Source organism: Vespa mandarinia, chromosome 16 (genome assembly GCF_050613455.1).
Source record: "Vespa mandarinia isolate Hongniang chromosome 16, ASM5061345v1, whole genome shotgun sequence".
NCBI classification, from domain to species: Eukaryota; Metazoa; Arthropoda; class Insecta; order Hymenoptera; family Vespidae; genus Vespa; species Vespa mandarinia.
In genome coordinates, this window is record NC_140825.1 from 720,813 (window position 1) to 745,000 (window position 24,188).

The following is a 24,188-nucleotide window of genomic DNA, read 5'->3' on the forward strand; positions in this document are numbered from 1 at the left end:
AATATATTTACAAATGTAACTCTCAGTTGATCCGTTTAAAATAATAATAATGTAAATCAATATAGACAGTATAGTATTTTATACACGAATGTAATACACTACAAATCACACAATTAAATTTATCTTTTTTTACCTTTATTTATATCAATCGTTTTTAGGATTATGTAATGAAAACAACCAAACACATTATTTCTAATAATCGATAGTATTTGCTCTAGCAATGTTTTAATAATTAGTTATGTATTTTATATAATAATAATTAGTTTCAATATAACTTATAATTTACAATTATTTAAACGTCATTTAATCTTATATGTTTCATTAATCTTGTTTATATCTTTATTTTTTGTTTAGCATTTATGTTAGTTAACAAGTTAAAATTTGAACTTTCTTTTTCAACGGAACAAGTATGTCTTAAATTATTATTCTGAATTATTATTCCATAAGATAGGAAAGATCTTAATATTTGAAGAGAGTTAAATTTATAAATGAGGATATAAATAATATTTATAATAAAATATGTTAATATATAATATAATAATTAATGATAAGGTTGAAATATTTTCTTTGCAATGTAATCAATTTGATATTAGTTTTATAATTGTATTTTTCAGTTATTATATTTATACAAATTCATAATGCGTATTATGATATATATATATATGTTAATTAAGAAAGAAAATATATTTCTAAAATGCTCGTTTTTATTATAGAGCGATACTCAGCCATTTTGATGGCAAGTTCCATTAAGAATGATTAAAAATTGTATACATGTGGTATTAATGAAATACACAAGTTCTTAAACGTTATGTAATTTGAATTTATTACTTCCATATGTTGTATTATATTTGTTTAAAATATTATTCTTTTTATAAACTTGAAGTTTTTTTCACAGAACAAGAAACATCACCTGATTCTATAGCACAGCAATAATTTTTTGTTTTGATTAATATCAAAGTATTTTATTTGCAGATAACCTCTCTTCAATTCAGTCATTCTTTTTGATACTGCATGTGCATATTATAAATACACATACATAACATGTATTTTTCGCAACAATTTTTATATGCATCTCTTTTATGTCATTTAAACGATTAATAGTTTCAAACATGAATTTTGATTTTTTGTAATTAGATAATAAGTTCTTTAAAATTTACGATAATATCATTATCACAAGAGGCACACATACATTGCACTTTGCAGATATTATTTATGAAAAAGTGTGATTGCATGAGCATAATTAAAACATCCCAAATAAAAAAGGTGAATTTCTCAATTTGTCTGAGAAGATAAAATTGCAAACATCTATATTCTGAAATTTTAGATATTATTGTATATGTGGTAATTATAAATAATCTATTAATAAGATACAAATACAAACACACAAGTTATTTTTACAACATTTACATGAGCTATGTAACATTTTATACATTTTCGTTAGAATATTATTTTTAAGAGTTTTGCATGTAGATTATATCATACAAATATTGCAGAAAGTATATTATCCAAATACTAAAAGTTTGATGAATAAATAAATCAAAATATGCAAACATTTATTATAATTTAATTTAGTTTAATTTAGATGTTGCTTTATAATAACTTCCCGAAAATAAAGTTTTTTTATAACTTTTAATATAATGTATATATGAACATATATAATAGCATAATAAATTTCACATTATAATATATATATGTTGTTTATATTTGTATCTTAAAATTATTGAAAAGTATGCATGCATATGTATATCTATGTATTTTATTTACATATTTTTTTTTTGTAAGACAGTGTGAGATAGATTAAAAATATTAGTATTATTATAATCTCATATGCATACATGCATGTGTCTGTGTGCACTTTTATTAACGCGGGTAATGTCTTTGTTGCTGCTTAACGTAACGAATGCTTCGTATCATTAAACTAATACACTAGTATCACCACATAATATACTTAACATGTATGGAAAAAAAAAAAAAGAAAAAGAAATCAATTTCATATACCTATTAATTAGTGTAAACAATTTTAATTTTTCCTTTTTTTCCCGTAAAATATAACATATCCACGCAAAAGCTTGGAAACTAATTACTATGTACGTATATCTGAAAAATTGTTTCCAAAAATCTTAGCAATTTTTTTTAAAAGGATATTTGTTTGTCTATCACGATTTCAAAAGTACTTCCGTTAGACGTAAGTACTTAATGTACTTTTCACAGCATGCGATTAATCTTGGCAAGAGAATTACATGCATCTCTACAATTATTTCCAAACTATAAACTATTAGAAAAAGTACACTTTTACAAACTCAAATTTGCAATAAGTCAAGTGCACACACGGGGTTTGTTTGACAATCATACATAATTTATATATAATGTAAAATCATTTTTCTCATATAAGCAATTACTATAAAAGAATTATACGCGTATTGCCTTGATATATACAAGATTAGAAAATAAAGTATTTTGTTCCTTTTAGGACACGTAAAGATATACAATAAGAAACAGATCCTCAAAGTTTTATCATTGTTCAAGTACAATTCTGTAAGAAATATTTAATATTATCGATATAGAACAATAAATTTTATACATACTTTACGTACGGATAATATTTGTTATAAATTAATTATTTATAATGCGATATTAAAATAAAATAATAAAAATATCTTGCACATATATTGTATAATATTAAATACAATTCTTTCGAAACATGTTTAATACATTTATATTACACAGAATTGTTTTGAACAATAAATGTTCATTATAAATCTCAGATTTTATAAAAGATTAAACATTTATCGTTGTACTGTTCACCCGATTTTTAATGATTAATCAATTCAATCTAGTTAGGTTTCATAAATCATACATATATACTGTTAGATTATTAACGAATTATAAGACTTTTTAGGGGGTATAAAATCAATATATTGAATCATATAAAAATTTATGTGGAGAACAATTTCTTCTTATATATCTCTTGAGATAATTCGTTAATTTCATTTAAATCATTTAATAATGTTTAACACAATAGCGTTTAATATTTATATACAAATATTTTTAAAAATCAAGAAAAAAAAGGAAATAATTATCCCAGTTTTTAAAAAGGCAAGAAACAGTGTGTGAAAACTGTGATTCATCGTGCAATCCATTAATTTGTATACTATACATAATCAGCATTTCACTATGTCATAGGAAATTGTAATAAAGCATTTTAGCTTGAGGTAATATAGCTCTTTCACACCTTGTAAATAATGATTACAAAGCGTTATATTTCATTGACATTAACTTCTAGAGAATGTTTAGCATTGAGATTCAACTTTTTTTATATTTCCTTTGTTTCCTAAGATACGAGACATTCACTCGAAAAAGAGTAGAAAGAGCAGTGCGCGTACTGCCCCATAATTTAAAGCGTTTACTGCGTAAGTATAATGGAGAGCTAGGAGTAAGTGGAATGGGAGAGGTTGGCAAAGCCACCAAGTTTGGTGTGGACAATGATGGCTCAAGAATATCCTTCAATTGAGGTTGTTTGGAGGTCCCAGTGGTCTGTGCTGATGGTTGCTGGGATTGGTTTGCGATTGATCGGGACACGGCGTGAGGTTGCCGCTGCAAGGGCCTGATCCTGGGCCCTGTTGCTGCTGGCCGCTGTTGAGTGCCAGTCTCTGCATCTGACGTATGACCGTGGTTGCATGATACGCTTGCTGGAACCATGAGAGAAGAGGGAGACTTTCCTACGGAGCCTGGTGAGCAAACATATGCACAATCAGGAATTTGCTGATTATACATCCATACTAACCTTCCACTTCGATTTGGCAAAGTTCTTTTTAAGTTGTTCAGATACAGTACCATGGATATTTTTATTGCTAGCTGCGTTTCCAGAAATCCTAGAAAAATGAATTATATATCAAGTTAGATAAAACACCTAAATGTATAAAATTGTATTATATGATTTAAAATTATGTTATATGATTCATATGTTATATGATTCAAAAACTTAGTAAAGAGATAATATTATTTAATAGGCTATTTAAATTTAAATTATTATTTTTATCTGAGATGTCTTAATAATATATTAATTAAATAATTATCATTTTAGTAATATTTTTTCTTTTTTCCATTTGCATATTAAAACTCTAAAAGTTATTAAGGACATTATCATTAAACAATTATTAATCATAAGTCATCACAGAGAATAGAATTTTATTACTTACTTAATTGATATTAATTAAATATTATTTGATATCAATAATATTCCTGTAATACTCTTCTTTATGAAGTCAATATATATTTTACATAATCTTAAATAGTATCTACAGTTATATTACAATTTGTATTATAGAAAATATAAAATTGTTTTAAAAATTACATTTATTTTATTTTTATTTTAGTTAATATAAAAATTTATTCTATTTTGTAAGTTATATCTCAAATAGAAAGTTATTAATCTATATTAATATATATTCTTACCAAGGATGTGCTAGGGCCTGTTTGCATGTATAGCGTTGCTCAACATTGACGCACATCAACTTGTGTATGAAATCCTTAGCTGAATCACTGATATCGTCCCAGTATGGTGAATCAAATTCAAATTCACCTATAACAGTCTGGTTAGCTCCTTGCTATAGAGTAGACGATTTTGTGACAGTATAAGTAGAGCAAATGTATAATTTGTATGGGAAAACAAAAACAAAAGATAAGTTCGAAAAAAAAAGAAAGATAAAAAGAACTGTTTATCTTGATTCCCTCATAATTAGTGTCCGTACGATTCCTAGTTATTTATAATTTCATTTTTTAATTTATTTCGATTAATTAAAAAATGCTACTATGTAAAAATAATCCCTTGGAGATATATTATCCTAACATGAAATATCCATATAAACAAGCACAGTACTATGGATGCACACGTGTATAATGTATTTTCATCATACACGCGTATATTGTATAGTATCTGCTACATAATTTTAAATATAACAGAATTTATTGATAAAATTCTGGTTAATTATGGAAATGTTTCTAGATAATGATCATTTGTCACCAAAGGAATAATAATTGACAATCAAATATAAGGACTCAGACGCACACAGAAATTTCATTACTTACTACGCTAGTATGTATTAAAGCTGCATACGAAAACTAGAATAGTACCTTAAAAATGAAAATTTCAAATTAATGTATTACTTCATGTGCTTGTCAGTCCTAAGTGTTACAATTAATCTGAATATCTGACGACATTGTCTCTTCTTCGTTGTCTAAAACAATATGTATATGTATACATCCATTTTTATTACCTTTTAGAATCTGTGCAAAGAGATTGGCATCATTTTCATCATAAAATGGAGGGTATCCGCATAAAAGAATATACGAGATGACACCTATACTCCAAACATCAACTGCTTTACCATATGGCTTCTGAGCAAGTACTTCAGGAGCTGTAAATAATAATCTTAATAGTAAACTTGTATGAAATTAAAGAAGAAAAGAAAATTATAAAAAGATAATTATCTTATTTACATACCAACATATCCTGGTGTACCACAAGCAGTGGCCATTATTCCTGAATCTTCCATTTTTGATAAACCAAAATCACTAATCATAATCTTACTATCTTCATCTGGACTATAATATAAGAGATTTTCTGGTTTAAGATCTCTATGAACAACACCTTGTTCATGCATATAATCAACTGCTTCTAAGACTTGTCTTATTAAACCTGAGGCATCTTTCTCTGTATAGGAACCTTTCTCAACTATTCTGTCAAAAAGCTCGCCGCCAGTAACTCTGTAACACAAAATAAATATGATTAATATATTATCTATAGTTAACTTAATCATTATATCAATATTCAAAAATTTACTATATAACTTACAACTCCATAACTAAGTACACTTTAATCTTGTCTTCATAAGTTTCCAATAGCTGTACTATATTAGGATGTGTTAACCTGTAACAACCATATTTAGTTTCATTTTATCTCTTCTTATTAAAAACTGTCTCTTATACATTTTAAATATTTCTCTTAAATATAGTGATTTGACTTGTTTGTTTTTTCTTTTGCATTTTTTTTTTTCTTTTTTTACATTGATTATAAGATTCCAAAAGTACTACATATTTTTCTTATCTTTATGACAGTTCTTATATTACGATAATACAATTTTTTTGCAAATCTTAATTCTTCAACAATTTATTATTCAGCTAAAGATATAGAGTGCTAATATATTAATTCCTGATCATAATACTTGATAATAATGATCTGACTATAGTATATTATATTTTTAATAAAATAGATATAAATATTGTCCATCACATCACATGCTGTATTACAGCTATAGGTATTACTCTCCCAAAAATGTATATGAGCATTTTCACAAAATACTACTGATGTTAGCAAAGCAGAAAACTTCATGTGTGTATATGCATATACATATACATATACATATATACATATACATATACATATACATATATACATATACATATATATATACATATATATATATACATATATATATACATATATATATACATATATATATACATATATATATACATATATATATACATATATATATACATATATATATACATATATATATATGTATATATATATATATGTACACGGTTCTATAAAATAAATATGGCCACAAAATACAGCAAACAATAATTTTAGCATATAAAAAGGAAAAAAGCACTAACAACATTTACAACAATTACGGATATATTAAAATAACATTTTTATCATAAATATTTAAAATATTAAAAATATAATTCATTAAGTACATATACTTACTTTTTTACTAATAATACTATATACACAACATTAATATTACATTTTTATTATATGTACTATACATGAAATTAATTAATAATGAAAAAAAGAAAAAAACAAACTTTAATTATAATGATTATAATATCAATGATATACGCATGTTTTTTTGTTGCCTGAACACAAATTTCCTGGAAGTGAGTTTTAAATTTAAAAAGTAGACATACAACTTTTTTATAAATTAAACCATCTGGTTGAAATATAAGTTAATACTTCTAATGCCTTTTACGTAAAAACATTAACGTATATAATAATATTTAATATTTACAAAATCTACAAAATTATTTCAAAAAATACTAACAATAATGGAAATATATATCGTTTTTAATACACTGAGAATATTTTATTACATCTATACATATATAATTGTAATTAAATTGATAAAGTATATAAAGATTAAGTTCATAATAATAGATAAATGTGAACCAGGGAAAGGTTATATATATATAAAAAAAGTAAAAAGATAGATGGTTCAATCTAAATAGAGATAAAAAAAGAAATTTAGATAAAGAAGAATTTAGAAAATAGAAAATAGGTCGAGATAAAGAGAAAGTAATTAAATGACTAAGAAAGAGAAAAGTTATAAGGAAAGATATAAAATAAAAAAAAGTGATAAGAATGAAAAAATGTTAATTATATAGGCTTATATGTTCTTTATATAAGCCTATAACTAATCAATGAAATATTTTACTACCACATAATTGTAATTATATAAAATTAAGATTTAACTACTTTTTTGTACTTCTTTGATGTGCAATATGTCAAATAAGAAAATTGTGCTCAGTTTTTTTTTTCTTTTTTTCTATATATATAAATTTATGTGAGCAAGATGTAAATTGAATTATAGTAATGTATGATATTGTTGAATGATACAGGAATTGAGTCACATAGGCAGTTGGTGCCCAAATAGAGGGCCCACACTTACCATCCTGTTTCGCCACTACTATCCGACTTGAGGAGTCCAGCACCACTCTGTGGTGTCACTCTTTCACTGAACCTACGAAGTATAACAATATCACACAAAATTATATAATGTACATTGAAAGTAACTGATAGCTTGCTCAAACTTTCTTTTTCCAGACTTTTCTTGAGTTTACTTTGTGCAGAGATCCTTTTATCCAAGCAGAATGTGGTCAGATAACCAAATGCATTGTAGAAAAGAATTATAATTTATGTAAACTTTATAGAAAAATTATATATTTGAAAAATATATAAAATTGTATATTTTGCATCAAAATAGATTTCAGTTATATATGTATGATGTACATTACTTACTGTTAGTAGAAAAGAAAGTCTCAAATGATCCAGCATATAATGTGATGACATATAAGATATCAAATTGGATTTATACAGGGTAGTTCATGTTATTAGAACTATTTCATCAATTTTGTAACTATTCATTCTAATAAAAAACTAGTTGAGAATCTAATTAATATCATATCTATGTGACTTTCTTTAAAAATCTATCTGTTTACTCTGAAAGTCTATTTTTTATAAAATTAATATTGATATCATTATCAAAATAAACTACTCTGTATTATCACAAAAATGTAGTGCTTAAAAATGTGACATTGTAATTAGTAACTTGCATTTTCTATCTATAAATTGTGAATATACTAAGAATGTACTATAATATGTGAATACAATTACTTTGGTAGATTCAGTATATGAAAATAATAAGAGATAAATATATATAAGTATTTGTTCTATTTAACCTGTTTCTAAATTAGAGCTATTTTGCTCTACTAATTCTTTGTGAAACCAAGCTATTAATTCATTCTATATTCTGCTAATACACTTTGCCAATATAATAAAGAAGATTGCCAAGAAATACAAGAAATATCTGACTTTTTTTAATGAGCCAGAAAATCAGTAAGAAGACGTTCAGATGCTTGTATTTAAATCAAAGACGATTACTTCAAACAATTTCTATTAAAACAAGTAAACGATAAATACAAAACTAAGCAAGAATAACTTGAAAACAAGGTTAGATAGGATAAACATTTGTATAAAATTTTTTATTATTTTGGTGTTTTAAATCTATCATTATGCATATTATAGAACATCCTAATATATTTATTTTTATCTCCAAGTACTGTTGCATTTATATTTTTTGTATTTTACGTATCTTTTAAGTAAGTATGCTATGACATAATATTTTTATTTTAACATTATCTTTAATATATTTATTTCTATTACATTTAATAAAATATATATAAATATATATATATATATATAAATTAATAAATATATATAAATTAATTAAATGTATATATATATATATATATATATATATATATATATATATATATACATTTAATGTTCATAAAAAAATTAATTTGGTCACTTTATATTTAAATAAAATGTCATATATTTTATATACAATAATAATTTTATATATAATGAAAAAGAATAAAAAATGCTTAATAATTATTAAAGTTCATTCAAATATCACAATATGTATGATGTCAAATATAATTATGTCAGAACATAGATGAAGATTTATTATTTTTACAAGTTTTATGGTCTGTACATAAAGCTATGATAAAATATAATATCTTAATAAATATATTATTTAGTACAAAATAATGTGTGTGTGGGTGTATGTGTGTATAAACTTGTAATAAAATGAAAAACTGAATAATTTGCTAAAATATGACAAATTTTTAATAAATCGCATTCCAATGGTATTTTAATATGATCCCCAAACTATATACTGAAAATGTGTAATAATGTACAAAAAAAAAAGAAAAGGTATATACAGGCAGGGAAATGAATATTCTATATAAAAAGCATATATTATAAACTATATAAACTACATGCAAAAAAGTACTAACGTTGAGCGATCATAAAGCTGATAATTAATCAATCACCTGTCAGCATTTGAAGGTGCATACATCACATAATTGTTATCAATATTAAGAAAATAGACTGTTTCTTACCTCCTTAATACTTTGATTTCATTTTCTAGAGAATCTTCTTTTCCTTTCAATGCCTTTTTATCAATAATCTTGACAGCGAACATTTGACCAGGTTTTTCTTTACTTTCTGCTAATCTTACTTCGGAGAAAGCACCCCTGTACACAAAGAGCTTATAATGTATATATTAATATGATTACTTGTACGTTCATAATATATGAGATTTATATATATATAATGTAAGGAATACTTTTAATCTTAATATATAACCTATCATATATTAACATTTTTTATAATTTATATATAACTTTCATTAAGAGAAACGTATGTCACGAAATAATAAAATAAATTATTTATAGAAATATCTTTTTAATTGTAACAAAATTTTAAAACATAAATAAATGTAAAAAAATAAATATATGTAGAAAACTTGCCATAAAAGTACATATATAAAATTTTATGTAAAACATCCGAAATACAATAAATATTTTAATGAAAAATATTGTTAAACAATGTTATATAAATTTATGGATAATTTTATAAAACGGTATATTGTACATTATCGAGTAGTTTCTATATATGTAATCGATAGAAAAAAGAAATATATATATAAAAAATCACAATTTAAACCGAAAAATAGAGATAAATAGAAACAAGCCATGTGGTAAAAATATTCTACGCAATCTATATAGGAGCTAAGAAAAGATTACGTGTCATTACGTATACAAAAACAATATCTAAGACTCACGTTCCAAGCAATTCCTTTAAAATATATTTGTCTTCGACGGATGGTGATTTATCGTCTTTCCCATCTTTCTTCATTTTTTTATTAGAATCCTTCTTACCAAAAAGCGGCATTTTTGAGTCGTCCGATAAACGATTATGCACAAGGAACACTTTCACAGAATAGAAAAAAAAGAAGGCTAAAAGATAATTCTAAGATGTGGTAAGGGGGAGGAGTGGGGAGGAGGGAAAAAACTATCACTCGTCGCACAGTCGCATACACTTTTACTATTTGCTAACACTTTCTTTGCTGACACACCTTAATAAAAATATTTCTTATATACTTGTATACAAAAAAACGATTTGATATTTGAAATCTTTATTCAGAGATATTAAAGAAGAAACGAAGTAAGATGGTTTATCATCAAACTCTACATAAGATCCAGATCATCGTTCCTTTCCGTTTAACCGATCATGAACTCTTGACCTTTTTCCACATTAATATCTCTCGCACCGTATTAAACTATCCTGATATCTCACTTTTTATTCAAAACGAATAAGACTTTCGTCGATAAATACTCCAACGCATTCGATTGCATTTACCACACTACACTACTATTACAGGTTCGCTGTCCAGGATAATATTGCGCGTATCGGGCTCAGGGTCGCGGCCCCGCGCCCTCGCGATCTGCACTGTAGATAAGCTCCTCCTCCTTTTTCTTTTCCCCTTCCACCTCTTCCACCAACTGCTCGTCTTCTTCTTCTTTTTCTTCTTCTTCTTTCTCTTCCTCTTCCTTCAACTCCACCTTCTCCTTCTATTCTTTCACCCCTTTCAATTCTTTACCATCACCCTATTAGACACCTTGTCTTATTCTATACAAATACAACGTTGTATTGTCTTGACGTTTTTGACAAATATTTGTCATTCTTCGAACGATTCATGTCGTTAATTTTTTATCCTTTTTATTAATAATATTTTTTCATCAAATATGTTTTAACGAGAATCTCTACTTGTATAGACAACAAGCTTTTCTATACTACATACTATCATCCAAAACTTGACACCAATTTGACGTATCTCGTTAATCGAAAAGTCCATGAACTAATGTAGTTTTATAGTTGATCGACTTATCTTATAAAAGAATAATATTATGCGACGAGCTTTTTAGTTTTAGCGCGAATATTTAATTTTCATTGCATATTCAATACCATTTTTATATATATGTATAACAGTTGTATAATACACACACGCAGACATCTTAAAGATAAGAAAAACTATATTTATTATATAAGTATTTTTATCAAACACATATCGAATCTATAAAGAGCTTATTGATAAACAATTAAAAAATAATTTGTAGAGTAACTTTAAACGTGTATGGATTCAATTATCATCCTTTTTAGGTAAAATAAAATAATAAATAAATATATAACTAGTTAAACACAACGAATGCTTTAAAGTTGCAAATTGAAAAATAATATTAAGTAAGAAAAGAATGAATGTCTTTGAAATTATATATAACAATCTTCTTGTAACACGATTAGAATGCTTTATCTGATTGACGCGCAAATAAAAGTATCATGGCGGGAGCAATTTGATTGGCTAGTAATTTACCGCGATATATACATCTAAATTAAAAATTATGTAATATATCGATAATTGATACGACATTATGTTTATTAATAAGAAGTAAATAAATATTATATAGTATAATTAAATAAATAATATTATAAGGAATTAATTGCGAGTGATTATCTAAATGAGCGACGATATTTATTGTCGAAAGTCCACGAAAGACTGAATCATGATTCTGTTTATTATATGGTCAATGTTTATTTATGCTTGTGATAGTTCACAATTTCACAAAATCAAATTTATGTTTTTATTAAATTTCGAAGTAGTTTTATTAAAACAGTTTTCACGAACGTATAAATATTATTATTATTATTACCTTTTTGGAACTTGTCGTTAACCAATCAAATCGTTAGAATCTTTTACTATAAATCCAAGGCAGACCTAACATTAACCCCCACTCCGCAAATGGTTCTTGTTTCTATAGCTGAAGGTTCTTTAGAACACTTTGAAAATAGAATTGCAAAATACAGTAAGTATTAAGTAATACTTAAATTATATTAGTACTATTTTTCTGTGTTCAAAGATATAAAATTTGAATAAAATTTTGTTTATTATTTAATAGATAAAAAATTCGAAATGGCTGCTCGTTCGGTTCTTAAATATTTCCAATCAAAAACAGTGATGTATCAGATACACCGTTGTGCCTCCCAATCCGCATTTGAAATCCAACATAAGACTCCTACAATAAAAAAAACCATGCCAATACCAAAAGCTCATTATGGTGGACGACACACAGTTACTCTATTACCTGGAGCTGGTATTGGACCTGAGTTAATGGGATACGTGAAAGAGGTAAGTTAGCAATTATTTTAGTTATAAATAGTTATAGAGATATTGAAAATAATAATGCAAATAAATTTATGAACTTCCTCCCGTTATATATCATAGTTTTTATTATCCATTTTAGTTAAACCAATTTTACTTTAGGTTTTTAGGTATGCAGGTGTACCTGTAGACTTTGAAGATATAGATATCGATCCTAATGCTGATAATAACGATGATTTAGATTATGCAATCACGTCAATTCGTAGAAATGGTGTAGCATTAAAAGGGAATATAGAAACTCATAGTACTGAAGCAGATGTAATTTCACGTAATGTTGCCCTCCGCAATGAGTTAGATCTCTACGTAAATGTTTTACATTGTGTTTCTTATCCGGGTGTTAATTGTCGGCAAAAGAATATTGATATTGTTATTGTCAGACAAAATACAGAAGGGGAATATGCTATGTTAGAACATGAAAGTGTAAATGGAGTTGTTGAAAGCATGAAAGTTATAACAAGTTCTAATTCTGAACGAGTAGCACGTTATGCATTCGAATATGCTAAACGAAATGGAAGAAAGAAGATTACTACAGTTCATAAAGCTAATATAATGAAGCTCTCTGATGGATTGTTTTTAGAAATATCACGAGATGTTGCTAAAGATTATCCAGACATTGTTCATAATGACATGATCATTGATAACACTTGTATGCAATTGGTTTCTAACCCGCATCAATTTGATGTTGTACTTACTACAAATTTATACGGGGCTATTGTTTCCAATGTAGTTTGTGGTCTATTAGGTGGAGCAGGATTATTAGCTGGAAAAAATTATGGTGATCATTATACAATTTTTGAACCAGGTACTCGTAATACTGGCACAAGTATTGCTGGAAAAAATATTGCAAATCCTATTGCTATGTTAAATGCAGGAGTCGATATGTTGCGTCATTTAGGACACAAAGAACATGCTACTCTGATTCAACATGCAATAAATAAAACTATCAATCAAGGAGTACAAACACGTGATCTTGGTGGTCAAGCTACAAGTAGGGAAGTTGTTGATAGTATCTTGAAACATATTAAAATAGCATCAGATTAAGTAATTCTAAAAATTACTGAATACATATTACCTGTAGATTCTTTGTATAAAATATAAAAACAAATAAGCTTCTAAAGTATAAGAATACAGTTTTAATTCTAATGACATCTTGCTATGTCCGAACTGTTTTATATAAGTTGTAATATAATGAAATGAATTATTCAAATACAAGAAAGGTAATTCTGTTTATAGAATATGATACAAAGTCAATGTCGTGAATAATTCGTATATTTCATTATTGTATTAAATTATGCAACGTACCATTAAGTAATTTGGTTTACTTTATAATTAAAATCATGTAAAATAAATTTTGTAAATAATATTGTTGAGTCTATAAAACATGTAAATGATCAATGAAATATTAATATTATATACACCATATGTAACTATGCAATGTGTAATTTCTATAATCCTGTTATTTGCTCTATAAACTATATGAATAAGGAAAAAGTATTAAAAGTATTTTTTATAACATGATTTTTTTACAATTCTTTACATTGTAAATAATACATATCAAAATTTAAATTCAGTTCACCGTTGTAAAAGTTGTAAAGCTAATTCTTCATCTGTTTTTAGGCCAGAATTTATAACTTCATTGATTATTTTTCGTCTCTTTTTAACATTTTTATCTTTTTGTACTACTAGTTTTCTTTTGGAAAAACTGCAATCATAACATTTTATTTATATAATTTTGCTCACTTATAATAGACGTATTACATTAATATAATATTAATTCAACTTACCTGTGAATCATGCTATCTTCTTTATTTTCAATATTATCCGGAGAATTTTCATTAAAGTCTTCTTTTTGTTCTCCATATATTTTATCTGGATCTGGTAGCCATGAAAGGTCTGGTTCACTAAATTCACTTTCACTTACATCACTATTTGGTTCCTGTGATTCCTCATCATCACTTTTATCTTTATTCTTTTTACTAGCTTTAAGTTTAAGCTTTTCTTCGCGATGTTTTTCTTTGATTTTTTCTCTAAACCTCTGTTTATCAAACTGGTCTTCTTCACGTAAAACTTGTTTTGCTATTTCAATGTTAATACCAGAATCAATTTCATTCTCATATTTCTTGGCTAATTCGGATACTTTTCTTTTCGTTGGATCTATCACTTCCTAAAGTTTTAAGTTAAAATAAATAAATAAAAAATAAAAAAAGAAAAAAAAAATGTATATATTCACAAGTAATATGATAAAATATTACCATTCCATCATCACCAAAAGTCTTTTTACTATTAGGGATTATTTTTTTCTTAAGTATTTTCTTTGCAACTGCAACTTTTGTAATAATTTTTTTCTTATTGCTCTTATCATCTTTTGTACTTTCCATGGTATCGGACATATCGTCAATGTCTATATTTCTCCTCTTCACTGTCAATAAATCGTCGTCGCTATCGTCTATGTAATAAAAAATAATAAGAACAATTGTAATAAAATTATGTAAATTTTCATTATTGAGATGTTTACACTTACCATCCATAAAGCTAATATTATCATGTTTCTGAGTATGCGATATGTGTTTCATTGCATTGTTATCTTCGTTATCAGATTCATTAGAGGTAATATATTTATTTGTTTCACTATTATTGGATATGTTTAAATTATCACTTTCTTTGTTCTCCTTATTTATTTCTTTTTGTAAATTAGAAGTATTATTTTGTGACTTTTGTAAAAATCGTATTCTTGGTGGAATAGCTAAACCTAATGATCTAGAAAAATAAACAGATATAAAATTAATAAATTAAATTTTTATCTAATTTTTAGATAAAATTAGACATTAAATAATGCTACTACCTTGCATATTCATCGGTATTTAAAGCTTTTACATTAAATACTTGTTTGTCTTTCATCAAGAAAACTGATTTAATATATGCTACAAAAGCTCTTTGAGCACTTTCTTTTAAAGATACATCTCGAGCCAGTAGTGCTTCAAGTTTACGATGTGGCGAATGTAATTTATTTGGATTAATTCTAAACACGAAATAAATAATTAATAATGGGTACGCAAATCTATCATATACGTGATAATTCTCATAATCATACTTTATCATATTTATTGGTATTTTACGATCCTGAAGCCGTTGTATCATTTCTACTTCGGACGGTAACAAAACTAATAAAGATTCTCCACCTGCTTGAAACCTAGCTGTTCTACCTGCTCTATGAATATATGCATTTACATCTTCAGGACAGTCCATTTGGACTACCCAATTAACAGCAGGAAAATCTGAAATTATATTACTTGATAGCAATTTTCTTACAAAAGAAATAAAAATTAAAATAATCGATTACCTAATCCACGTGCAGCGATATCTGTAGCAAATAATACAGCATAATGTTTTTTACAAAATGACTCATAAATATTCATTCTTCGCAGCTGATGAAGTGTACCATATAGAGCTAATAAACTTATTCCTGGTCGTAACCGACAAAATGATTCATAAACGTATTTGACCTTTATAATAATTGTTCCAAGTATAGTTAACAAAGTAATTAATACAGAACAAAATAAATAAATAATATTTGATATACCTGTTTGCAACTAGAAAAGAACACAATTATTTTTTGTTTCAAATGACTCCGCAAGAAAGACCATAACATTGCTGTTTTTTCTTCCAAGGAGCAAACAATATAAGATTGTTGAAGTCCTTCGGGAGTAATATATTCAGCATGTTCATGCACAGATACATACATAGGATCCTTTAGACTTAGCCTGGCTAAATCTTTAACTGATCTAATAAAGAACATTAAGTATATAAGATACAAAAATATTATTCTTATTGAGAATATTTTATATTATTAAGAATGGATATAACAAAAAAATAAACATGAGTACTTGGTCTGCGTTGCAGAGAATAAAAGTGTCTGTCGCTTAATTGGTAGATTTTCAATTATGGAATTCATAGTTCTTTCAAAACCCATATCTAAACAACGATCTGCCTCATCGAGAATTAATATCTGAAAAATATAACTTTGCATGCTCATATATCTATATAAATTTATAAAACCTGTAATTCGTAATAAAATATATACCTGCATATTCACACAGTCAAAGAGAGGATTTTCATCCATATGTTGAAGCAAACGACCTGGTGTACATATAACGATATTACATTGATCCATACGTTTTTTTTCAAATTTCAAATCTTTTCCACCGATAATCAAACCTGCTGAAATATCATGGTATAGACCAACTTTACGTAAAGTTTCATATATTTGATAGGCAAGTTCTCTTGTAGGAGTAATAATAAGTGCACCAACACCGTCGTACCTTGTCCATTGCTTACAATATAAAATTTCTAATACCTATAGAAATAATAATTATATTAATACTATATATATATTAATACTATATATATATATATACATATAATTTTATATGGCAATGACTAAAATCAAATTTTTACCGGCACAAGAAATGCTAATGTTTTTCCACTACCAGTTTTTGCTGCGCCTAATATATCATTACCCTTTAAAGCTAATCCAATACTTTGTCTTTGTATATCCGTTAATTCAATATAATTATTTTCTTTCAATCCCTTCAATGTTTTATTCGATAATGGTATATCATTAAATTTTTTTATTTTAGTTTCATCAATCTAAAAAGAAACATAATTTTGTAATTAAATGAAGGATGATACATTATGGTTAAAAGCAAATGTCAGACTTACATTATTGTATTTTGATCGTAGATCTTCAATAATTTTACTTTCAGGAATTTGTCGTTTTTTCTTATATATTTTTACCTTCTCCTTTGTTTTGTGAGCCATTATATGTGAATTACTGATTTTTCATCTATAATAAATAACCATGCCTTTTCATAGATCTTATAGATAGGTTATATCAAACAACACGAATGAACCAAATTGAAGCAAATCGAGTGTAGAAAAACCGAATAGAGCCGAGTAAAGTCGAATCGAGCCGATTTAAGTCAACCAATTAGCTTACGAATATTTCAGAAAACAAAAAATTTCTTTATTGATACTAATTGTAAGACTAAAAAAACAATTTTCATCAATAAAAAGTATCATATAGTTAAAAATATATATATTATAATTATTAATGTAGAGCTATATGTGAAAAGAATTTTTTTCTTTTGTAAAATATACGCAATATATTTTGTCGAAGATCTACTAGAGTTCTCGACAGTATAGGTTATTTCATCGCGTTAACGCGAATAGTTTGCATTGTATTGTTACAACATTAATGCAATATTGTACAAAGTGTAATAATTGTGTACATCTATGTAAATAACAAACAAATTCTTTTTAATATTATTGTGTGCAATATTATATTACTTTTTATTTATGGTTTATAATTTGATGACAATAGAATGTCTGATGAAAAAATGTTGAAAACGAACATGGAAACAAACTCGTCTTCCGGAGAACCCGTGACGCAGCAAATAAACAACGTAGAAATGCCACCACGATCTGTAAATATTGATTTCCATATTTTTTCAAAACGCGCGTGAATGAATATTTATTAAGTTATAATTATTACAAAATGTTACATAAAGTATTCAATTTTCTTTATTTTATACATTATGGAAATATAGAGAGGTGGTCGAGGTTCGAGACAAAGAGCAGTGGACAACATAACCAAAAAATTTCTTCGAAATTTCGATCCTGAACGTAGCGAAAGAGAAAAACGTAAATTACATCGTCGTTTGTATCAAGGAAGTAAACGTCACACCTTGTACAACGATCAAGGTATTTGGGTCATAACTGGAGACGATTTATGTGATTGTTTAAGTTTGGATTGTGCAGGATGTCATTTTCCATGTCCTAAATGTTCATCTACAAAGTGTGGCCACGAGTGCAGGTGACTTTTTTTACGTCATGCCCTACGTAACTCAATAAATGTCAATTATTTTTACGGAAAAATAAAAAAGAAAGAAAAAATGCATATTTCTTTTTTAGGAACAATCGCAAATGGACTTACGATACGATCGAAAACGAAGGCAGTGATGTTACAACGAAAAATCCAGTTCTCAAAGAAACTTAAATAAACATAAGGTTTGTCCTTAATTTTTCTTTATTTCTAATCAACGAACGTTCCTTAAACTTAATGATCATATCTGTGATATCGAGTAATAAGTAAACTAGATTTCTGTACATATTTGTAGAAAATAAGAAAATTTTATAACAAAGAATATTTATATTTTTATTATCGAATATTATGTATATTCGACAATTAAAGAGCATTGTACGCAACGAAGCGACGCCCTACGAAAATATTGATTTTCTGTGATTTTTCTTCGACGTAGAGTGCAGGTAATGCGCACGTATTAATGCACGTGTCTACTATTACTACGTAGAGAGAGAGAGAGAGAGAGAGAGAGAGAGAGAGAGAGAGAGAGAGAGAGAGAGAGAGAGAGACATTAGAACGACATGGCCTACTTCGAGTCTAAAAAAGTGAGAATCCTTTCTTATTTACCACGAATTTAACTCCTATATTCCTTTGATACGATCGATTCACCCGTCGAACGCAAAATAACCTCTAATCGACAATCACACACGCGCTCTCGTCATAACGAGTCGCGGCGACTAATGTGCGTGCGCATCTCCTAGTCGTGGAGCAGGTGGGAGTGACCGTGCGTGTGAGTAAACCGGGCGAGTGGAGTGGGGATAGATTACTCGGTGGGAAGGATGACAAGCGGGAGGAAGAGAGTACCGAGTATACCGATGTCGTTGACGCGGAAAAATCGGATGCAAGTGCTTTAATCGATCGGCAAAATAACGTCGTACGACCGGTCTTCTCGGTCTATCGTATGAGAATAATAAAGTAAGAGAATTGATCTGGGTAAACGTGTTCGTCCATTCCAAAAATTATATAAATCTTATCATTTTTCAAGCGGTTAGAGGTGTATGAGAGGATCGGAGGTGGTTATAATAGTGCACGACGACGGTCGATGAGCTTGCAACTAACAAAGCAACGGCATTTCTCCCAGGATTCTATCTATCGTATCGTGCGAATCAGTGTAGTGTTTTACGTAGTCCCTTAACGTGTTCTACAATTGTCGTTATTGTTGAAGAAGAAATAAAAAGAAGTCTGAAAGTGTAGGGTGGTTGGACGCTAAAGGAACAACCACCTTGACAACTGCAGCCTTCATCAACGAGGAACGGTATTCTTTCGAGGGCGTCGTCCAACCGAACAGGTTCATTAAATTATTCGTTCGTGTATTTCGTGAGAATAAATATCGTTCGTATTGCATCTGTCGTCGCTACATACGTTTTTTTCAGAAAAGGGGTCAGAGAGAATGATCATATATCTCAAAGATATCCAACGTTATAAAACAAATACGATTTGATTTGTATTACTATTAATCAATCATACGCAAGATCTTGTGACGTATATAACTAGTTATAAATTTTACCGGTAATATTCTATGTTGATATCAATTAGTAACGCGATTAAACGATCTGTTACATTTCTATTAATTTTACGAGAGAACAAAAATGTATTAATTTTATAATAATATTTTATTTCATTTCATGATAGTTTTTAAAGTCTATGAAGCGTGTCGATTAGAAAGGTCGCATTTCCTATACGCGTAAAGATCAGTGACGGCGGGAAGGGGCGACATAACCTTTTCGCGAAGTTTCGAATTGTCGTGGGTGGTGCGATGTGGTGTGCGGTGCGGTGAGACGAATATGGGGGTGATGACGATGGTAATAGTGGTGGTGGTGGTAGTAGTGGTAGTAGGGGATGCCTCCCCCCCCCCCTCTCTCTCTCTCTCTCTCTCTCTCTCTCTCTCTGTCACTTTTTCTCTCACCCCCAACGCAGCTCCTTCATCCATCTGACGTTAGGTCGTACGTGTGTGCGGTAGGTCGGTCGACGAGGAGGTTCGAGTCACTCCTAAACGTGGAAAGGGGACCCCGAAAGACGGGGGTTTATATCATCGGGACGGCAGATGTCAGGATGCCGGAGCAGAGCAACGACTATCGTGTCGTCGTGTTTGGGGCGGGTGGCGTTGGCAAAAGTTCTCTCGTCCTGCGCTTCGTGAAAGGAACCTTTCGTGAGTCCTATATACCAACCATCGAGGATACTTACAGACAGGTAAGTGCGTAAAGTCTAATTGACATATCATTTTCGATTCGTTTTTTTTTTTGCTAGTCCTTCCATCTTTCCATCCTTCCTTTCCTCTTTCCTTCCTTCCTTTCTTTCTTTAATCCTTTGGCGCAACGCGCAACGCAACGCAACGTAACTTGCAGCGACGTTTCTTCGGTGCATGATTCGCCGTGCATCGCGCGCGTTCCTTATCAATTCTTTCTGCATTTACATATTTTCTTTCCTTTTTTCTCTCATCGTTATTTTTTTCTTTTCTTTAGATATCAATGAATATTAATGTTGATATTCAGTGACGAAACGATGTTAATCAAATTCGATGTTTCGGGTTAATTGTGTATCTTTGATTTTGTTATTCAATGAGATTCGATGTAACAGATTATCAGTCGGTAATAGTAGGTTCTATTAAAAAATTTTGTTTATATCTTTTTAATGGTATGATAAAAATAGAATTAGTATGAAGAGTAGTAGTAGTAATAATAGTAATAGTATGTAGTAACAGTATATAGTAGAAGTGACACTAGTATATACAGTCATTAGTCAACCGGCTAGATCACTTTCCGAAGTGATTTATTTTTAATTTTTATTTTCTCTCTCTCTCTTCTTTCGCTTCTATTCGCGTTTATCAAGAATTGTCTGCAATGACCAAAAAGAAAAGATAAAAAGAATGTTTCGTCCTTAAGTATCGTGAGGACACTGGTGGGATTCGTGCTGTGCGCGCGATGAGAAGCGTGTAAAAATATTCCAAGAAAATTGAGGGAAGCCGAGGAGGACTTGCGAGAGTCTTGTATAAAAACAATCATTTCTAGGTGATAAGCTGCAACAAAAACATATGCACGCTTCAAATTACGGACACAACCGGCTCCCATCAGTTTCCCGCGATGCAACGACTCTCTATAAGTAAGGGTCACGCCTTCATCCTGGTATATTCGGTATGCTCACGGCAAAGTTTCGAGGAGCTACGACCGATATGGGCTGTGATAAGGGAGCTGAAGGGTCAAGAAATCTCACAGATACCGATAATGCTGGTAAGAGTCTATAGTTTTGTTTTTGTTGTTGTTGTTTTTTTTCCTTTTCCCCGTAAACAGTCTCAATTCATTTGCAGAACATAAATTTAACCACTCGCGCTACTGTCAATATCTTAGCGGGTGCGTGTAATAAACTCACTCAATTTCATAATTTACAGCGGACTGATATTATTGAAATAATTTTGATAAAATACCATGTGCTATTCGACATTTCCGAACTGATTTACGTTCGAAACCTTATCGATGATATGATTATTAAACAACGTGGTATGCACCATCGTTTATATTTCTCTCTAAAGAATAATCGACCTGTATAACATCTTATTTCCTAGCGCAAGTGGTTAATATGTATTTGCTATTTGTCAGTTCACAATCATTTCTGATGGATTCTCTTTCGATTTGCATTTCTTACTTCTCTCGAACAGGTTGGTAATAAATGTGACGAGAGTCCTTCCGTACGCGAAGTTTCGATGAGCGAAGGCGCAGCGGAAGCAGCCAATTGGGGCTGTGGTTTCTTGGAGACATCCGCGAAGACTAATCACAACGTTAACGCGCTCTTCCGGGATCTTCTTACTCTCGAGAAGAATCGCTCCGTCTCTTTGCAGCCTGTAGAAAGTCACAATGCGATAAGTCTGAAGGAGAAATGCGAGGTCATGTAATCTCGCTATTTATTTTTATTCTTGATTCTCTAAAAACTTTTACTCGATCCCAACGACTCCATGCCAAACAAACAATCATCATAATCGTCGTCGTCACTATCATCATCATCATCATCATCATCATCATCATCATCATCATCGTCGTTATCATCATCATCATCATCATCATCATCATCATCATCATCATCATCATCATCATCATCATCATCATCATCATCATCATCATCTTTTTTCTCTCTCATTTTATCACGACAAATTCATCTTTAACGCGATAGAGAGAGAATTATCTTCGGGTATAACGAGTCGTCGATCCATTTTAATATTAACTTTCTTCCACCAAACGATATCGGATTTTGCACAAAATATTTTCTATCGACCAATGCGACGTCTATCTCTCTTTTACCCTCTCTCTCTTTCTCTCTCCCTCCCTCTCTCTCTCTCTCTCTCTCTCTCTCTCATTCCTATTATCAATACTCTCTATCTCTCTCTCTTTCTCATTGTCTATTCAAAGATTATTATCCCTTCATTTCCATATAATCCAGAAATCTCAAATCGAAATCTAATACGAGCTTAATAATCGTTAAGGGACACAATTATAAAAATAAACTTAGTACCTCCGTCGATAATGCAAATCATTTTCTATATGATTATCAATATTTCTGCATGATAATGCGAGCATGGAAAAGACACATTTTCCCTTTTTCTTTTTCTTCTTCTTCAATTTCTTCCTGCTTCTTCTATTATACAAAACAAAAAACGAAAAAGAAAAAGGGACAGAGAGGAAGAGAGGAAGAGAGAGAGAGAGATGACGAGACATGATGAAAGACTGAGTCAATGAAAGAAGAAGAGAGGAAAAAGAGAACAAATATAACATACGAATGGAAATGAGGGGGATTAAATAAAATAAGATAAGAGTTGTTAACGAGATTGCTTTTTGTTGAATAGTTGTAAGATTTTTGTAACGACGCTACTTAGAATTTATTACCTGTCACGTTAAAAATATAATAGAAAGGGAAGAGGGATGTTTCGCGCGAATATGCACGTGTACATACATATATATATATACATACATACATACATACATACATACATACATACATACATACATACATACATACATACATATATACATAAATATATACATACATACATATATACATAAATATATACATACATACATACATACATACATACATACATACATACATACATACATACATACATACATACATACATACATACATACATACATACATACATACATACATACATACATATATACATATATACATATATACATATATACGTAAATGCATATATACACATATATTTAACGTGCACGTTAGAATGAACGTATGTACCTGACGCGACTAAAGAGAGACGCGTAAGCGTCGCGTCGTCGTCTATACGAAAATTGTGACACGAATTATTTAATCGCCGTCGAAGCTGTTGTGATCATTAGAATTAC

General features: G+C 28.9%; 5 protein-coding genes across 13 annotated transcripts; 3 read left to right on the forward strand and 2 right to left on the reverse strand.

Annotated features, from left to right (window-relative positions):
- Window positions 1-796: 796 nt before the first annotated feature.
- On the reverse strand, window positions 797-11,567 carry CaMKI (Calcium/calmodulin-dependent protein kinase I). 4 transcript variants are annotated; one of them, XM_035867259.2, is made up of 9 exons: window positions 10,479-11,567; window positions 9,754-9,888; window positions 7,737-7,808; window positions 5,855-5,929; window positions 5,504-5,766; window positions 5,277-5,417; window positions 4,456-4,582; window positions 3,835-3,872; window positions 797-3,728 (listed from the first exon to the last, which is right to left on the reverse strand). In XM_035867259.2, exons 1-9 carry the CDS (start codon window positions 10,586-10,588, stop codon window positions 3,304-3,306), a joined length of 1,386 nt encoding a protein of 461 aa, XP_035723152.1. In that variant the 5' UTR covers window positions 10,589-11,567; the 3' UTR covers window positions 797-3,303. The 4 variants fall into 4 exon arrangements, with proteins under 4 accessions (XP_035723152.1, XP_035723153.1, XP_035723154.1 ...); XM_035867261.2 differs by having other exon boundaries at window positions 3,363-3,689; window positions 3,785-3,872; window positions 10,479-11,565; XM_035867260.2 differs by lacking the exon at window positions 7,737-7,808.
- Window positions 11,568-12,397: 830 nt separating this feature from the next.
- Window positions 12,398-14,342, forward strand: Idh3g (Isocitrate dehydrogenase (NAD(+)) 3 non-catalytic subunit gamma). The gene is made up of 3 exons (XM_035867579.2): window positions 12,398-12,558; window positions 12,652-12,881; window positions 13,017-14,342. Exons 1-3 carry the CDS (start codon window positions 12,495-12,497, stop codon window positions 13,953-13,955), a joined length of 1,233 nt encoding a protein of 410 aa, XP_035723472.2. The 5' UTR covers window positions 12,398-12,494; the 3' UTR covers window positions 13,956-14,342.
- A 5-nt stretch (window positions 14,343-14,347) lies between these two features.
- Window positions 14,348-19,508, reverse strand: LOC118442229 (putative ATP-dependent RNA helicase DDX10). Of its 2 annotated transcripts, XM_035867576.2 has the most exons (14): window positions 19,402-19,419; window positions 18,261-18,395; window positions 17,634-17,757; window positions 17,370-17,561; window positions 16,996-17,268; window positions 16,799-16,920; window positions 16,495-16,696; window positions 16,255-16,417; window positions 16,006-16,189; window positions 15,757-15,933; window positions 15,436-15,671; window positions 15,167-15,360; window positions 14,699-15,078; window positions 14,348-14,616 (listed from the first exon to the last, which is right to left on the reverse strand). In XM_035867576.2, the coding sequence occupies exons 3-14, from the start codon at window positions 17,730-17,732 to the stop codon at window positions 14,487-14,489; spliced, it is 2,352 nt and encodes a 783-aa protein (XP_035723469.2). In that variant the 5' UTR covers window positions 17,733-17,757; window positions 18,261-18,395; window positions 19,402-19,419; the 3' UTR covers window positions 14,348-14,486. The 2 variants fall into 2 exon arrangements, with proteins under 2 accessions (XP_035723469.2, XP_035723468.2); XM_035867575.2 differs by lacking the exon at window positions 18,261-18,395 and having other exon boundaries at window positions 19,402-19,508.
- Window positions 17,939-20,904, forward strand: LOC118442235 (ARL14 effector protein). 5 transcript variants are annotated; one of them, XM_085662029.1, is made up of 5 exons: window positions 17,939-17,952; window positions 18,295-18,397; window positions 18,521-18,786; window positions 18,885-18,980; window positions 20,795-20,839. In XM_085662029.1, exons 2-4 carry the CDS (start codon window positions 18,296-18,298, stop codon window positions 18,967-18,969), a joined length of 453 nt encoding a protein of 150 aa, XP_085518155.1. In that variant the 5' UTR covers window positions 17,939-17,952; window position 18,295; the 3' UTR covers window positions 18,970-18,980; window positions 20,795-20,839. The 5 variants fall into 5 exon arrangements, with proteins under 5 accessions (XP_085518155.1, XP_085518156.1, XP_035723482.1 ...); XM_085662028.1 differs by lacking the exon at window positions 17,939-17,952 and adding an exon at window positions 17,963-18,208; XM_085662030.1 differs by lacking the exon at window positions 17,939-17,952 and having other exon boundaries at window positions 17,959-18,397; window positions 20,775-20,904.
- On the forward strand, window positions 20,887-22,915 carry LOC118442236 (GTP-binding protein Di-Ras2). The gene is made up of 3 exons (XM_035867591.2): window positions 20,887-21,024; window positions 21,843-22,061; window positions 22,487-22,915. Exons 1-3 carry the CDS (start codon window positions 20,887-20,889, stop codon window positions 22,718-22,720), a joined length of 591 nt encoding a protein of 196 aa, XP_035723484.1. The 3' UTR covers window positions 22,721-22,915.
- Window positions 22,916-24,188: the final 1,273 nt, after the last annotated feature.